This window comes from Artemia sp. Qi Xiang Cuo, chromosome 8 (genome assembly GCF_049724085.1).
Source record: "Artemia sp. Qi Xiang Cuo chromosome 8, ASM4972408v1, whole genome shotgun sequence".
NCBI classification, from domain to species: Eukaryota; Metazoa; Arthropoda; class Branchiopoda; order Anostraca; family Artemiidae; genus Artemia; species Artemia sp. Qi Xiang Cuo.
The window spans coordinates 17,783,452-17,795,899 of NC_142801.1; the positions used below are offsets into that span (position 1 = coordinate 17,783,452).

A 12,448-nucleotide genomic window follows, 5' to 3' on the forward strand; every position below is an offset into this window, starting at 1 on the left:
CGATTTAAATTAAGGAGCAACATTAAAGCTTAAACGGACAGAAATCATTCGGTATATAAAGGGGACTGTCCCCTCCTCAACACCTTGCTCTTTATGCTAAAGTTCAAATTTTTATCCTAGTTCTTTAAGAACGACTCCTGAAATACAAGAACCGCTTAATTAGAATAAGATGCTTTTTAAAAACGTACTAAACGACCTTAGCGTGAAGAGCGAGGTATTGTGGACAGTGCAATCCCCCTCATATACGAAAAAATTTCTGTTCGTTTTTAGTTTTAATTTTACTCCTTATTAAGTTTAAAAAAACATGTTTATTCTTATTTAATCACTAATAAAAATCCGAATATTTTGACGTCACGGCCGAAAGCCTTTATCGATGAGATATAGAAGTAAATTAAACAAAACATATAATGAAAAAACAAAGACAGAAACGGTAAAAAAAAAAACTCTTATCTTAATAACTACCAATATGAAAATGTTCACTATGCAATAACCATTAGTCCCAATCGTATCCCTTATTGTTCGATTATTGCTTTGTGATGTCTGTTTTGATGATATTAATTCTAACTGTGTATAGCAAACATTTTCATATTGGACAGTATTGAGATGTGAGTTTTTTATTGTCTGTGTTTTAGCTTTTGTTGTCCTTTTCTTTATATGTTTTGTTTAGTTTGTTTTTTGTTTTTCGTTGATAAAGGCTTCCGGATGTTATGCCGGAATATTAGGACTTTTATAACTATTAGTGAAAAAAAAGTTTTATTTGTTCTTTCCCACTGTCCTATTTGAAATAGTACACCCATTTTCTCTGCATTTTACATTTCATCTTAATTCTACCAAGGACATTAAAACACAAATATGTCTTGTCCCTGAACACATCTTGAGTCTATACATACCTGAAAAACATGATTTACTAAGATTTTTCTTTTGGTTGTTTAAATATTATGAAATTTTTTGAGCAGCACCACATTTTCGTCAATTTCTCCATCCTAAACTGTGAAAATATATAAGCAGAATTAATTAGTTAAATTTTATTGTTTACCCTTAAAAATTCGAACAATAGTAACCTGCTTTAAGTTGTATTAAGCGCTGCCATGTGTTTTTAGCTTATGTCTCATGCGTGTTTCTTTCCATTTTATTAATTTTGTTACTCCCAAAAACTGAATGTCTGCATATTGAAGTCTTGCTCAATAAAAACAGAGTTCCCAATTTTACCTAATTCTTATATATATATATATAATATATATATATATATATATATATATATATATATATATATATATATATATATATATATATATATATATATATATATATATATATATATATATATATATATATATATAGGTTAAGTGTGTTTTCACTTAACCAATTCAAACGATCCGATTGTACTTTCACTGTTCTTGGTACTTAAAGACAAAACAATTAGGGAACCGTCTCTTTTTTCTTTTTTGCAAGATAAAAAGGGGCCAGCTTACCTTGCGTGGTGGACTGTACAGCCAGTTCCACCAAGGACTTCTTCTATGTCATCGATAGAATAGCTTTCAGCTCCCGAGGACCCACTGTCGCCGCTATTTACATCATCAGGCACTCTCAACATAATTAAGTCAGTCCTTTTTTGAGTTGCCGGCGGGTTGAAAACAGATTGGGGTAATATATCAGGCATCTGTTCTTTCTTCTTTCTCATAAATCCCGGCTCCACTTCACTAGGCGGAGGGGGACTCACACTACGTCTCATTTTTGATTTCTGGTTTTTGTCATCCTTCTCTTTTTTCAAACGGAAAAAGTCATTAAATCTTTTATATATCTTTTCATTTTTCTTCTTATCTTCAATGGGTTTTTCTGGTTCTTTGTTTGGAACTGCTTGATAACGGCACTGATGTTCTTCCTCATGTTTTTGGACTTGCTGTTGCTGTTGTTGCAAGACCTGTTCCATTTCTAATTTAATTTCAGGTACAACATCACTCATTCTGACATAACCGTTTTCTTGGTCCTCATTTTCATCAATACAAGTTAACCATCGTAATTTTTCGGTTAGATTGTCCATAGATTCAGAAGCACAGTTTTCTTTCAATTCTATATTTCTTTTAACCATGGACCTTCGAAGTGAATTTTTCTCAATTGACTGACGAAGTCGAGTGCTTGACTCTATCATTTCTTTTTCTTTTAAAGGTCTTGTCTTCATAAAATGGCGCCAATCTTCGTATCTGAAATTATATCTTGTTTTAATGGATGCCACTAATACAACTTTGGGGGGGGGGGGGGTTAGGACACATTTTATTGGCAAATCCTGTCTTCTTCCCCCTCTTTTTAATGAATCCTAGTAAAACTTTAGACTTCACTGCTTTAACAGAAATGGGAGCATTTCAGACTATGATTTATTTTTTTGTTTTGTTTTTTTCAGTCAATGACGCTACTGGATGGTTTTATCAGTGGTGTCAACTGGGAGGGAGTGGGTTATAGCATGTGGTCCCATAGATTATTCCCCCTCACCTATATTTTGAGAAATACCTTTTTTTTTTGGGGGGGGATTTCCACTGACAAAAAAAAAGAAAAGACAAATTTGCCCCTACCCTAAATTTGATAGTATCTGATAACCCCCCCCCCAAATTTTCTTGTATTAAGGCCGTTGGGAATTAATTCGTTTCTTAGCATCAATTGTTGTCTACAAAGCAAAATTTTAAATATATTTAAATTTTAAAGATTTAAATTATTGTGCTGAAACAATTCTATTTTTATTCACTGACCCATATATAGAAGATTTTTTCATTGTTGCAACTAGACCCCGAAGCCGCGCCGAAAAGTCGGTGGCGCGCCGCCGAACAAAAAACCGTGGCGCGCTGCCGAGCTTGTAACAGCATGCTGACGCCGCCGCTGATTCTATCGGCGGCGGCGTCACTACTACACCGCCGTTTTTTTTTGTTTTTTTTTCTCTCTTTTTTGGTTATCGATATCGACCTCCGGGCTTCAACCGTCATCCCGGCTAATCTGTTTCTTAAAGATAAATACTGCTCGCCATGTATTACGGTTCGTAGGAAGGAGAAGAAGAAATGTTTCTTGAAACAAAAATTCTACCTTCCACTTTAAAATTCTGTTCATTTTTCTTTCTGATTTTTCGGATGAAAAGAAGTAGGTAAAAGAACATTAGGCAATTGAGGATGTTATCATAGGCAGCGCAATCGAGCTGCCTAAGTAAAGAACAATGTTGGCACAATGTAGTATTTTTTTTTTTTTTCCATACCACGGCAATTCGTATCGAAGGAGTTGTCGTAGAAACTTCAAAAAGGGCTCATTCGATTGGAAATTGGAATAGCTAGTGCACCTTTTAATAGTCGAAAGTGATTGGAAGGCAGCTAACACCCCTTCCACGCCCACCATTTCCCCAAACACATCCAATCAAAATTTTAAGATAGCCATTTTGTTCAGAGTAACTGATTTCTAGATAGAAGATATATTTTTTGAGGAGGTTATTCCCCCACGACCCGTAGGACAAGGGTTTTAAGTTAAACCTGAGGGGTATACCAGAACAATGGTGGCACAATGTATTATTTAATAATTTTTCTTTTAGACCTGGGTACTTCATATTGAAAAAGTTGCTGTAGAAATTTCGAAAGGGCTCATTCAATTAGAGATTGGAGTGGCTTGTGCCCTTTTTAATATTCGAAAGTTATTGGAAGGCAGCTAACACCCCTTCCATGCCCACCAGTTCCCGAAACATATACAATCAAAATTTTGACATAGCCATTTTGTTTAACGTAGTTGAAAGTTCTGGAAATTAGGTCTTAGAGGATAGCTACCACCCTCACAACCAGTAGGGTAAGGGTTGTAATTTATGCCCCGGGGGCATATACGGTGTTAATAGAAAGCGTTGTCGTAGAAACTCAAAAAGGCATCATTCGATTGGAAATAGAAAAGCCTAGTGTCCATTTTAATAATCAAGAGTAATTGGAAGGCTTGAAATTTTTATAATAGAGATTGATCTGGGTATAATGTATCATTTTTTTGTTGTTGTTGCTGTTTAGACCAGGGCAAGTCATATCGAAGGAGTTGTCATAGGAACTTCGAAAAGGGCTCATTCGATTGAAAATAGAAATGGCTTATGTCCTTTTTAATAGTCGAAAATGATTGAAGGGAAACTAATCCCCCTCCCACGCCAACCGTCCCATTTGCCTTTATGTTTAAAAAGTAAATGTTGCTTTAAGATTAAATAAAAATGCACTTTGTTAATGCTAATTCCCAATAAGGCATCTCAGCAGTATCCCAAGAACGACTGAGGGTATTATGTTCAAACTTTCGGGGCTTCTTCGGCTCTCAAAATTGGACCAAATCAAAATAGCGTAAGTGTATCCAAGCTATCAAAGAAAGTAAACAAATTTTTTGGCGAATGTTATCAACTTTTCCATTTCAGATCAACTAGAGGAGGTATGAAACTAAATTAAACACTACTATTTGATTCCAGATTTTTAAAAGGGTCTATGTTCGAAAAGATTTAAAGTATTATTTTCTTTTTCCCTGAAAAGACTTTGTCAATATAAAACGAACAGAAATTAATTAAAAAAACTGTGTCCGCAAAATAAGTTTTTCAAAGAAAAGTAAAGAAATTCATTAAACAAAAAATGAGCAAAATTAAAATCAAATAATCTACCAATCGGGAAGCTACCACAAATCAGCATCTATAAATAGATGGAACCCAAAAAGAACAGAAATTACAATAAATAACCGAGTCAAACTCAGAAGGAGCAGAAATTAACATAAGTTGGGCGCAAAATCCCTTGGCTTTCCCAAGGCCAGAACATAATTTGCCTTTTACTGAAAAAAATACAAATGAATGTGCATTGTCAGTTTAATATACATATACTGATATTTAGTAATTAAAATGTTATTATTATTTGATTTATTAAAGTTCTAAAAGTAAAAACCTTTATATTTTTTTTCAGAAAAGTGCAAATTATGTTCTGGCCTTGGGAAGCCATAGGGGTTTTGAGCCCAACTTATGTTAATTTCTGCTCGTTTTGAGTTTGACTCGGTTATTTAATGTAATTTCTGTTCGTTTTGGGTTTCATTTATTTATCGATGCTGATTTGTGGTAGTTTCCCGGTTGGTAGATTATCTAGAGCTAGTATAGAAATATATCTATAGAGATAAATTACATATTTTTTGCACACTTAGCAGAGCACACTGAAGTTGAAGTAGGCTTAAACTTTGACTTGAAACGTCATAACTTGACCACTTCTTTCAGAAAAGAATTTTGGAGGGTTATTCCGTGTTGATAAGAAAAGAGGGTAAAGGTGCAGTTTAGTTCCTCCTGTAGTGTAGAGCGCAGGAGCCCTATCGTAAAGATGCAGGTGCGTTCTCCCTTATAAAAACAACTTATTTCAGCAGTTACAAAGAAGAAGCCTATTTGCGGCATTCTGTGGGACCCCAATGTCCAATGCTAGTATCAGATCCCGCGAGTGGCAGTTTACGCTCGTAAAGTTCTGGTTGTACCGGCTACAAGTGCTCCAGCTAAACGGCTTTTTAGCACGACATGACTGATAGTGACTGCAAAAAGATTAATGGCTCCAGGCAGAGTGAACAAACTCACTTTTGTTACATCAATTGTAACTGAAGTGATGTAACCGCTGATTTAAATTGTTGGTGTTGTTAAGCCATGGTATCTGACTTGTATACAATGTTTTTTCGATGACGTTATTTGTTTTTTTTTTTCACTTCCTTTTCGTATGTATTTGATGAACAGGAGATGTTTGAACTTCAAACTTTGAAAGTTATACACATTAGCCCAAATCATTAACAATAAGGAAATGACAAAACACGGGATTTTATAGGAACAATGCGATGTTAAACATAAACACAACATAGGTTTTCCTGGGTCTAGTGGCTAAAAATGAGAATTTTACTTGGTCTGATCGACGGTGAACATAAACACTTTCCGCGCGGCCTAACAAATTCCTGTTTTGTCATATTGTTCTTGTATGTTTTTAGCCAACCATTTAAAAATCCTTACTAAAATCGAGGTTGAACGTGCTTGGTGAAGTGGAATTTTTATTATTATTTTAATCAGAAAAATTGGCGCGCCGTTGGGCGCCGCTGGGCTAAAATAGACGGCGCACCGCCAAAAAAAATTCGGTGCGCCGGGCGGCGCGCCGCCGCCGATACTAAATCACACATTCGCCGCCGTCATGTCGGCGTGGCACGGCTTCGGGAACTAGTTGCAACTCCGCATTCTAAATTTTTTCAATTTCTTAAATTTTTGCGGTTTTTCGGACCTTTTCCGGGGTTTTGTTTTGTTGTGTAATTAACAATATTTGATAGCCTAATACTGTATACTATGTGTCTCTAGATAAATCATCCCCAGTATGTAATGTTCAGTTTTTAAGCGTTTTAAAAAAATAGTCTAAAAGACAAATAACATCTTCCAGTCGATTAACTGTTTCGTCTGAATATTCAATTCTCTAGAGTGAAGTTAAAAAACCCGTAATTCACATTTTTGATGAAAGTAAGTTATTATTGCAGGCTGGCAGTCATTTATTCAAACTCCTTGAGGCTGATTGTTTTCCAGATGTAGGAATTTTCCCTGTTCCAGAATAACAATGGCGATGTGTCGTGGGGAGATCCACTTTCCGCCACCTGGTGTACATCTCAGAATGCCACCTGTGCCGCACAGCTCCACCACGCTAGGCATCGTTCCTGCGCGCTTGGCAAACTTCTGGCACTACCAGGTGTACATGATTTCTAAAAGTGGGCACCTCCTCGAATTTTAGTTTATTAGGCTATGTAACAAAAATTGTACAGAGCAAACATACAGGACTACGCAAAAACTTACATAGGGAGTTTATTTGGGGGGAGGGAGTCGGTAAACTTGTCAAATCCGCTATTTTCTGAACATTATCAGAGATTCAATGGAATCATGACATTTAGGGTCGGTGTTTGGCAAGAGTGGATCCGGTTTATTCCTTCCTCCGTAGATGCCTAATAAAAAATCGTTCTACTTACTTTTCAGTTTATTTTTAAGATAATTAAATAAAAAAGTTTTTTAAACTGAAAGTAAGGAGCGACATTAAAACTTAAAACGAACAGAAATTATTCCGTATATGAAAGGGGCTGTCCCCTCCTCAACGCCTCGCTCTTTACGCAAGTTTTTTATTGTTTTAAAAAATAAAGTTGTGAGACAGAGTCAAACTTTAGCGTAAAGAGCGAGGCGTTGAGGAGGGGACAGCCCCTTTCATATACGGAATAATTTCTGTTCGTTTTAAGTTTTAATGTCGCTCCTTACTTTCAGTTTAAATTTTTTTTTTTTATTTAATTTCTGATCGTTTTTTAGTTAATGCAGCTTTTATTTTGGCTCACCGTCATTGAATAAGCAAACAAAATTTGCATAAAAATTTCACTCTTCTTTTGCTAAATGGCTGTCTCTAAATTTGGTTCTGACGTAACTTACAAATTCACTTACGTAACGAACTTCTATATCCGTATATTTTTCTTCTGGCAAAAAATACAAAGTTGCAGATTTTTGCAGATATGAGCTTGAAACCTATGTAATAAAGTTTTCTGATACGCTGAATCTGACGGTGTGATTTTCATTCAAATTTTTTCACTTGTAGGGGATGTTTCTCCCCTCTTTAAAAAATCAGGTAAATTTTCTCAGGCTCGTAGCCTTTGATGAGTAATACTAAACTAAATAAAATTTATATATTTAAAATCAGCATTATAAGCCCATTCTTTTGATACATTAATAGACATAAAAATTCACGTTTTTAAAAGTGTCGATTACTATTGAGCCGTATCGCTTGTTTTTTTTTATTGTTTTTTTATTACGTATATGTTATTACGTATATGAGGGGGTTCTCCCTTACTGAAAACCACGCTCTTTAAGTTAAAATTTAAGAAAATTTTAAATAAAAAAACCCTGAATCAAAAAGGCATTTTAATTAGAATAGATAGCTCTTTGAAAGCACTAAAAAAAACTGTAGCTTAAAGAGCGAGGTATTAACTTGGGGGAGAACCCCCTCATATACGTAATAATTTCTGCTCGTTTTAAGTTCTAATGTTGCTCCTTATTTTCAGTTGAAAAATCTTGTTTTTTCTAAATTTAATTTCTGATCGTTTTTTAAATAATGCTTGGAAATCCGGCGCCCCCTTCATTGAAATCTCCCTTACCCCAAAGAAACATCCTCTACGGAAAGATTCTCCCGAGTAACCCCCTACTCCAGCCTCCCCCCCACCAGAAAAAAATCCTTTCTGAAAATGTCTGTATACTTCCCAATAACCAATACAATATGTAAGCAATGGGCAAAGTTCATAACTTGCAGCCCTCCCCCTGGGAACTGTGGGGGATTAAGTCATCCTAAAAGACACATTTATTAGATTTTCGACTATGCTGAACAAAATGGCTATCTCAAAATTTTAATTTGGTGACTTTGAGAAAAAAATGAGCGTGGGAGGGGGCCTAGTTGCCCTCCATTTTTTTTATCACTTAAAAAGGGAACTAGAAATTTTAAGTTCCGTTCCAATGAGCCCTCCTACAATATTCTAGGACCACTGGGTCAATACGATTACCCCTGGAAAAAAAAAAAAATAAACACACATCCTTGATCTTTCTTCTGGCAAAAAATGGAAAATTCCACATTTTTGTAGATAGGAGCTTGAAACCTCTCTGATACGCTGAATATGATGGTGTGATTTTCATTAAGGTTCTATAACTTTTAGGGGGTCTTTCCGCCTTTTTTCGAAAATCAGCCAAAATTTCTCAGGCGCGTAACTTTTGATAGGTAGAATTAAACTTGATGAAATGTATATATTTTGAGATTAGAATAAAAATTTAATTCTTTTAAAGCATCTATTTATATCAAAATTTAGTTTTTTAGAATTTTGGTTACTATTGAGCCGGGTCGCTCCATACTTACAGTTTGTTACCACGAACTGTTTGACAGATCGATAAATGAAATGGTTTGGTAAATGTTGACGTTTTAAGCAATTTCATTGACTTTTTTCTTGCACTACATCCCACGAGTCATCTCAAGTGACAAAACTGAACTGCTGATTCAAAATAACGGTAGACTACTACCGAACAAACACGTGTACGGAATGTTTTTAGGAAGGGGCGGTTGGGTACAAATTGGTAAAAGGGCCACAAAAGATAATTATATGGACTATTTAACTTCAGCAATGATAGGATAAAATAATAAACTACCAACATTTGGGCTACAAAGGTTCACGTATTCCTATATCATGTCAATCTTGCAAAATTGAAATATACGTTATTTACGGCTTACTTAGTTACCACTTTTTTAGTTACCGCTTAGTTACGGCTTTATGTGGCTTCCGTAGGATCGCTTCGGTCGGCAGCTCCGACCTTCGGCCTTTCCATGACAGCGTTTTTACTAAGTTTTTTTTTGCGTTTTAGCCTGTTTTGCAATTAATTATGTCCTTTTAAAATATTAAAAGAAAAATCATTCAACTGCATGAAGGAACCCGCACACATTTTCCAGAGGCAAAAGGGTAAGTCTAAAAAACTGCCAAGAAAAAAAAAAATTTCAACACTAGAAAATACTACACTATTTTTTGTAATTTTAAATCTTCCAAGAGGGAGAATCATGATCCGCCCCCCCCCCGTGTCTTGGCTTCCTCTGTCACCCCTCAGCAGCTGAGAGGATTTTTTTCGGTGGCCTGAGATAACAAAATTATGCATTTTGTTCCTAGCTTGTACAACATATCGCGAGAATTTTCCCGAGTCCCTCTGTTCAGCAAGGCCGTACCCAGGGGAGCGGATTAGGGAGTTTGAACCCCCTCCTACCAAAATGTTTGTCCAACTTGTAAAAACGTGACAAAAGTGAATATAAACAAATTTTTGATGCGTTTATAGTTTCTTTATAAGCCCCCCTCCTAAAAAATCCTTTTGTATCCCCCCTCCCCCTTCCGAAAAAATCCTGGATACGACCGTGGTATACAGGTAAGGTTATCAATGAATGTCACATCACACACTCAGTTTTTTATAATGGAAACAAAGAGAAAATAAATCTTTGGTTAGGACCGAGAATCCCGCAGTTTCATGTACAAACGTACAATGAAGCCTCTAGTCCTCCCTATTTTCACGATTTTAAATTTTGACGATGGATTCGTTAAATCGTCATCTCTGAAGCGATAAACTATACCAAAATAGAGAAATAGATTTGAATTTTTACGAGGTTTCGCCTTATATTTTTCACAAATGTTAAAAAAAATATAATCAGAAACTACGTTTTATATAGTTGTTCATTACTAGGTGCAAGGAGGGTAAACATTGCATAAAACCTGTGTATACATTCATGGGCGCCCATAGGGGGGGCAGGGGGGCCCCCGCCCCCCCCCCTGGCTGAATGATGCTGCCTTATTTTTATATTTTTGTTCTGAGATTTCAATTATATAGCATTAAAAGTGCCAATTAGATGAGGTTTGCCCCCCCCCTGGAATTCAGATTATGGGCGCCCATGCACACATTACCTAAAGTATAAGTGCACAAAGGTTTAACCATTTGGAGGGGGCGAGAAGTATTTGAGATAGAGGACGTGAAAGGAAAAAAGGCCATTGCCACAATTTTTTTTAATATTTCTTGGCACCTTTCGGAATATTCCTAGAAGAATGGATGTATCTCCCTACCTCTGGTATGCTTAAAATATTGAAAAGTGTAGGATAGGATTAAAGCTTTAAAGGCAACTACAAAACCTTCCTAGACGAGCGGTCGAATACTTCAGAGAAATCCTTGGGCCACTATAAGCCAAAATACCTAAATTTTTAGGATTTACCATATTTATATCAAAACTTCCCCTACAGTCCCTTGGGGACCCTTCTCATGCCCTTACTCCTGCCCTCTTAGAGCAGAAGGATACTCAGCTGTACGGAAACAAATGACATTTTAAGCAGGGATACTAAGGTATTTTTCAGAGGGTATAAATGCTATTAGAGGAGGGGTCTTTGAACCCAATCTGTAGAGATAAATTCCCCCCTCCAAATCTGAAGGCATGTGTAAAAACATATAATGTCAAAAAAGGAAGAAATTACAACCGTACCAGCTTTTATAGGTCTCAAGTGTCAACAATCACATAATATAAATATATGGGCAAAAACACTCTCTAACTCAAGCTAATTAAGATATTATGAATCACCTGTCTCAAAACCAGAGCTTTGAATGAGTTATTATTTTAAAATAACACCTGTTTAGATTTCTAGTAGCTATGGCAACATCAAAGGTGATGTGAAAATTTGGCGGATTTCCGGGGCGAAACTTTTTCTGCTTAGTCCAATTCCGGAAGGAAGACAAGTTTAATTAGGGAATGGTACCTAATTTGAAATTGGAATCCATCCGGTGTATTCTGATATACATAGTATTTTATTAATGAATTACATTACACACTCATTTTTTATTATGCAAAGGAAGAAAAAGAAATAGTCATCTTTAAATTTTTAATAGGACATTTTTGTGGGTACTCTTCCATTAGCTGGACCCTTCTTATATCTGAAATTCGAGCGCGTTGAAAAACCCGTTTTTCAACGGGATTAAATAAAAAAAACAAGTTTTTTTAACTGAAAGAAGGAGCGGCAATAAAACTTAAAACGAACAGAAATTATTCCGTATATCAAAGGGAACGCCAAGCTCTTTACGCTAAAGTTTGACTCTGTTTTACAACTTTATTTTTTAAAACAATAAAACAACTTTAGCTTAAAGAGCGAGTTGTTGAGGAGGCTCATATACGGAATAATTTCTGTTCGTTTTAAGTTTTAATGTTGCTCCTTAATTTCAGTTAAAAAAAAGGTTGTTTTATTTTATTTAATTTCTGATCGTTTTTTAGTTAATGCAGCTTTTATTTTGGCTCACCGTCATCGAATAAGTAAAACAAAATTTGCATATTAATTTTACTTTTCTTGTGCTAAATGGCTTTCCAATAAACCGAAACCAATACTATATGTAAACAATAGGCAAAGTTCATAACTTACAGCCCTTCCCCTGGGAACTGTGGGGGATTAAGTCATCCTAAATGACATATTTATTAGATTTTCGACTATGTTGAACAAAATGGCTATCTCAAAATTGACTTCAGGAAAAAATGAGCGTAGGAGGGGGCCAAGTTACCCTCCATTTTTTTGGTCACATAAAAAGGACACTAGAACTTTTAATTTCCGTTCAAATGAGCCCTCTTACGATATTCTAGGATTACTGGATCGATACGATCGCCCCTGGAAAAAAAATAAATAAATAAACACGCATCCCTCATCTTTCTTCTGACAAAAAAAACAAGATACCACAGTTTTGCAGATAGGAGCTTGAAACTTCTACAGTAGGGTTCTCTGATACGCTGAATCAATATTCCGTTTTTTAGAGTTTCGGTTACTATTGAGCCGAGTCGCTCCTTACTTACTTGTCGTTACCACGAAGTGTTTGATGATACAAGACAAAGCTGTAGTGTATAGCGTGATTTAA

The 12,448-nt window shown here is 35.7% G+C and overlaps 1 protein-coding gene across 4 annotated transcripts in view; it reads right to left on the minus strand.

The window, feature by feature from the left end:
- LOC148949207 (uncharacterized) overlaps nucleotides 1–12,448 on the minus strand; it is a 196,043-nt gene that overhangs the window by 15,124 nt on the left and 168,471 nt on the right. For all 4 annotated transcript variants that reach the window (XM_089093246.1, XM_089093247.1, XM_089093245.1 and 1 more), the window contains one exon: nucleotides 1,473–2,201. In XM_089093246.1, the coding sequence (XP_088949372.1) occupies nucleotides 1,473–2,201 (729 nt within the window). The remainder of the gene's footprint in view (nucleotides 1–1,472; nucleotides 2,202–12,448) is intronic.